The 5711-nt window shown below is 40.5% G+C and overlaps 1 protein-coding gene across 2 annotated transcripts in view; it reads right to left on the minus strand.

The window, feature by feature from the left end:
• Nucleotides 1–442: 442 nt before the first annotated feature.
• Nucleotides 443–5711, minus strand: part of CEP68 (centrosomal protein 68) — a 28286-nt gene continuing 23017 nt past the window's right edge. For both annotated transcript variants that reach the window (XM_021709506.1, XM_008051902.2), the window contains 2 exons: nucleotides 5322–5495; nucleotides 443–4477 (listed from right to left, as the gene is read on the minus strand). In XM_021709506.1, coding sequence (XP_021565181.1) covers nucleotides 5326–5495 — 170 coding nt within the window. In that variant the 3' untranslated portion in view covers nucleotides 443–4477; nucleotides 5322–5325. The remainder of the gene's footprint in view (nucleotides 4478–5321; nucleotides 5496–5711) is intronic.

Below are 5711 nucleotides of genomic sequence, written 5' to 3' on the forward strand. Positions count from 1 at the left end.
CAGTCTTTCATGACGATGGCAGCTGAGATTAAAAAACGAATGGGTCCTGGAGCAACAGCTGGTGGTGCAGAGAAGTCCAATGTTAAAATTCAGAGCACTCCGGTCAAGCAGTCAGGTGGAGGTTGCTGCTAAAATTTGCCTCCGTCCTTTTCTCACAGCAATGAATTTGCAATCTGAACCCAAGTGAAAAAACAAAATTGCCTGAATTGTACTGTATGTAGCTGCACTACAACAGATTCTTACCGTCTCCACAAAGGTCAGAGATTGTAAATGGTCAATACTGACTTTTTTTTTATTCCCTTGACTCAAGACAGCTAACTTCATTTTCAGAACTGTTTTAAACCTTTGTGTGCTGGTTTATAAAATAATGTGTGTAATCCTTGTTGCTTTCCTGATACCAGACTGTTTCCCGTGGTTGGTTAGAATATATTTTGTTTTGATGTTTATATTGGCATGTTTAGATGTCGGGTTTAGTCTTCTGAAGATGAAGTTCAGCCATTTTGTATCAAACAGCACAACCAGTGTCTGTCACTTTCCATGCATAAAGTTTAGTGAGATGTTATATGTAAGATCTGATTTGCTAGTTCTTCCTTGTAGAGTTACAAATGGAAAGATTACACTATCTGATTAATAGTTTCTTCATACTCTGCATATAATTTGTGGCTGCAGAATATTGTAATTTGTTGCACACTATGTAACAAAACAACTGAAGATATGTTTAATAAATATTGTACTTATTGGAAGTAATATCAAACTGTATGGTGATAAGTATCGTTTTAATTCTTATGGTTAAAGGGAACTAGAGCCTTGCATTATATTCCGAACAGCCATTTGTGTGTGCAACTGAGGTATTCTTGACTTGCCTATGTTAGAGCAGCATCCATTATTTGCTTTCTAGATAATATACCCAATAAATGACCTAGGAAGCTTCTGTGCTGTGTAGGGATTTAACCAGCTTTAGTGGTTCAGGGAGCTCAAACTGTATGGGAAACAAGTTTAGAATGTATGCTATCTAGTCCATTATCTCTGATCTGAAATGGCTTCATTAATCAACATTTTGTTTATTTGTGTAGAGGTGGAAAGCAGCATACCTTTCCCAGCTGGCAAATGATCAGACTAACATGCGTGCTAATGTTTCTTTCATGCTCTCAGTCAGATTCAACTATTACATCCTCCACAACTGTGTAACTTATGTTGGAGGACAGTTTAAGCATAGAGGTAGAAAGCAGGAAATTTGATTGCCCTAACTTTAGAAATTATACCCCTAAAATTTAACAGAAAAGATGAATGCTGGGTGGGAATGATAAATGAGGGAAATGTATTTATTTCAGTGAAATTTTGCATGTATGAAGATTTTGTTAAATAGGACTGTGAAGATCCTAGGGTTTTTATTGTGGGAACAAAAGTCTTCTACTAACATTGGCATTTTAAGGTGGTAAGAGAATAAAAGACTTTCCTTAGGTTAAACCAGCAGCCAACGCATTCTTCACATAGGGGCTTGGGATGTGGCTGCTGGCAAACACACTTTATTGTGGGGTCCTTACTTTAATGATAAAATTTAAGCTAAAAACAAGCCAAAAATTAATATTTTTTTTATTTTTTATTTTATTTTTCACTGAACAGGCAACTGAAATACATGGTACAAAAATAAGTGGTAAGATTATTGTAAAATGAAATAAACAGAATAAATATTCAATTTAATTTTCCATCTATGAGAATTTCACAATAAAATCATAGTTTACTTTGTATTATAGGCGTGCTTGTTGGATCTATTCATCCTCACATAAGGCAAAACGGACAAATTCCTGAAGTTACCAGTAGTTACTTGGGCGAAGATTTTTTTTAATGCTTCCAAAGGTTTTTGTTTTTGTTTTTTGCCTTAATCATACAGTATAAAGGGGAAAAGAATTCAGGAACTATTTTCTAAAGTAGTTAAATGATACAAATGTTAGACTATGTGATACCGTGCACTTAAATTTTCTACAGCAAAAGTTGTTCCAACTGTCAGCTTATTTCTTCTAGCAGAAAACTACATGAATTTAAGATGTGAGCATATTTATTTACAGACTTAGTTTGGAAAATTCTAGCATTCTTTCCCCCATGGCAGTCAAGACGGGGACTTACCACAACATATTTCAGCATGCTTCACTATATTTGCTTTTATGTATATGCTAATAAATGCAGTTTTGAAAAAATATATTCCCATTTCTATCCCCATCTTCAAGTGCAAACATTTCAAGGCTATGGGTTTCAATACTCTCTTCATTTAATAAAGGGAATTATCACTTGCTTGAGATGTAAGTGGCTGCCATAAATTACATAGTGAAGAGTGTTCTAAACCCTAAGTAGTTACAGGCTGTGGGAAATCCTAACAGCATGGTAGCCATTTTGGTTCCTGTTCTTTGACCTTGGATTGACATTTCCCTTTCATGTTACCATTCCAGCGTATCTTACATGAGATCCGCTTTGTGTTCCCAAGAGCCCAGATTCTGAAACTCCCATTCCATTAATTTCAAGGGACTGCTAAGAAATTTTATCTGAGTGGCACCAGCCAGCGAGGCTATGTGAGTCTAACCTGGCCCTGTTTGCTCATGTAAATACAGCTGGCAGCTTTCTTAAAAGGCTGAAACAATTTTAGTTTGATTGTTAAGGAAGGTCTGTCCTAAACTTATTAAAGCATGGCTGAAGAGAAAATTAAGTTGTGCTGATACTCTTCAAGTTCAGAGATCTAGCACCCTTCTGTCACACCTCATTTCAAAGTGGATGAACAAAACATTAGGTATCTCATCCCACCCTTGAGAAACGGTATTGCACAATAAAATATTCTGTGAAAGTTCCTGTCAGCGAAAGCTAATTGTTAGGGTGTAATCGTAATAGACTGCCACATTCTGGATTTAATTGGTATGTTGACCAGTTTGTTTCCATAGGGTTGTCATCTTCAGTTTTTATGCTAACTAAAACTTACTTTGATGCCTGTCACACACTGGTAAACAAGTAGGTTTAATTCTTCAAGGGCTATTCTGTAACATACTCAGTGGAAAAGCATGCTCTTATTTATAGCCACTTCAAAGAGAAACTGAACTATTATCAATTTAAGAACAGAGGCCCTTAGACATACCTGCCTTTTGAACCAATTCTAGCTTTTTAAGGGTGTTTGACATACATATTTATAATTGTTATTTACTTGCTAGCATAGTTGTTTTCGTCTTTTAAAAATCTCATCATAACATGGAACTAAGACTAACATGGAGATGGCAGACTCCGGCAGACTCAAGACATTTTAATTTTGATTGTGCCCTCAAGCATTATGGCAGATCATACCATTGGAGATAGCAGATATTTGAAATACTGCACTTTATATGTAGCTGCTAGTGATTAGCTAATGTTTAAATATTAGAATTTAACAGCTATTTACCAGTGACACTTAGTCTGAGAAACTCTGAAGCAAAAAAGTCACATTAATAGGACATTAGTTACCATTGTTATGATAGTGCTTGCCTCCTTCCAGGTTCATTCATGGCCCAAACAGGACTTTGTTTAAAAGTGCCTTTCTGTATAATCAGCAGTTACCAGCAGTTAACTGGTGCTTTAAATTGTTGATCCATATATATGTATATCTTTCTTTCTATTAAGGTATATGTCAACTCCCAAGCAACAAAGAATTCCCTTTTTTCCTTCATTAGTGAGAGCTTTAGTTTCTGTACTGAACCAAGGCTGTGTGATCCTGTCCATTCCCTTCCCTGTCCCTGGATGACTCTTCCGAGTAGGAACGAGAGGATGAGTCCTCCCATAGGTGCTAATGCTTGATTGGTAGCTCTGTAGCCATGCTGAAGCATGATGGCAGTTCCCCAAGTCCCTGACACATTCTAAGATATTAGGCAGGAGAGGAGAGCCTTGACCCTTAAGATGTCCAAAGGTGTCATAATTGCCCAAAGTAAACTCTAGAGGTGCTATTCATTTAACCCTTTTCTTCTGCAAAGAGTTAAAGTCTCTTCTAGAGAGATTTACAAATTTCATTTTATGAAAAGACCCAAGGTTTTTGGCCAACCATTCATTTTCTCAGTCTCTTGGGTCCTCTTGTATGCCCGAGAATATCAAGTATTTGGAACCTTCTTTCTCATACCAGCGCTTGGTAAACAACCTCAAGGAATCGTCTAGGAGCTTTGTCTGCTCTTTTTTAGCTGATGGAGGAGGAGGAAAGGTATGTCTTATTTTATCAAAAACCTTGTAAAGCCACATGCTCTTTGTAGAGAAGCACCAAAAGGAAAACCTTACTTTGGAAGGATTCGTTGTAAATAAAAATAGTAACTCAATAGCCCTCACTTCAGGGAAGAGAAAGGCATTTTAAAGCTAGTATATTCGAGTTAAGTTTCCCCCTTGACTTCAGTGTTGACTGGCTCTTGCAAGGCCTTCTGTGAAGTTTTTTCTCACCAGCTAGCCTCTGGCTGACGGACTGCATTTCTGCCTGAGAAGATGCCTGAAAGAGAGTAGTAGTAGTAGTCAGCTGGGAGTGGCGGCTCACGCCTGTAATCCCTACACTTTGGGAGGTGGAGTCAAGAGGACTGCCTGAGCCCACGGGTTTGAGACTAGCCTGGGCAACTTGGCAAGACCTCGTCTCTACAGTGAATCAAAAAATTAGCCGGGTATGGCCGCATGCACCTGTAATCCCAGCTATTTGGGAGGCTGAGGCGGGAGGATCACCTGCGCCCAACAGGTTGAGGCTGTGGTGGCCGTGAGCATGCCACTGCACTCCAGCCTAAGGGAGAGTGGGAAGTCTCTGAGGCGTGTCACCCCATCTGTTCCCCCTAGCCCTTTTGGAAGGAGTGTGGGAAATTGGCAGAGACCCTTTGTGCCAGGAGTGGGGCCAAGTTACCAGTAACTTTGGACTTCTGTGGGCACTTGGTGCTGTCAGAGATGCTTGGAGATGGAGTATCCAACAAATGGGGCAAGAAGAGCCTGCAGAACAGGGTGGGGTGGCTGCACCGTGGCCCACCGGGACAAGTGTACTGTGCAGAAACCAAGTAGGTGCAGAAGTTGCTCTTGCCTGCTCTTGCCTTGAGGTGGTGATGGCGGTGGTGAAGTGACTAATACAGAGGTGGGAACATGGGGCACCCTCATCTTCAGCAGGCAGCAAGGGTGAAACTGAGTAATGGAAAGCACCAGTGACTCCTTTTCCAGGCTGTCGTCTTCCAGCATATCACATGGTTTTGATAGCTATGGCTCAACAAGCTTCAAAGAAGTAGTGGACTGTTAAGGAACACTGTGCCCTAATCAGCACTGGGGTTGGAGGGCAGATTTTCTTCTTGGGTTCCTTTACTTACCAGGTTAAACCCCTTCACATGAGCGCTCCTTTGCTGCCATGGGCTTTTTGTCAGGGATGAGGGTGCAACCAGCCAGCACGTCCAGAGAAGTCAAGATAGAGTCGTAAAGGCGATCTGCATGGCTCTCCAGCTCACCAGACTGCTTCGCAATCCTCCCAAGGACGTCCTTTAAAACTAACAACGAGGTTCAAAGCAGTTAGACCAGAAAACCCATGCAAGTGTTGCCTAGTAAGCATTTCCAGAAGGATGTACAAGGGTAGAGCACTTTGCACAAAACAGGACCTGGCAGTAGTGTCATCATGTCTGTCTTTTTTTTGCGAGTTGGAGTCTCACTCGGTCGCCCAGACTGGAGTGCAGTGGCCGCTCCTGGCCACCACAGCCTCGACCTGC

Source organism: Carlito syrichta, unplaced genomic scaffold, assembly GCF_000164805.1.
Source record: "Carlito syrichta isolate Samal-C Ts95f unplaced genomic scaffold, Tarsius_syrichta-2.0.1 Scaffold242728, whole genome shotgun sequence".
NCBI classification, from domain to species: Eukaryota; Metazoa; Chordata; class Mammalia; order Primates; family Tarsiidae; genus Carlito; species Carlito syrichta.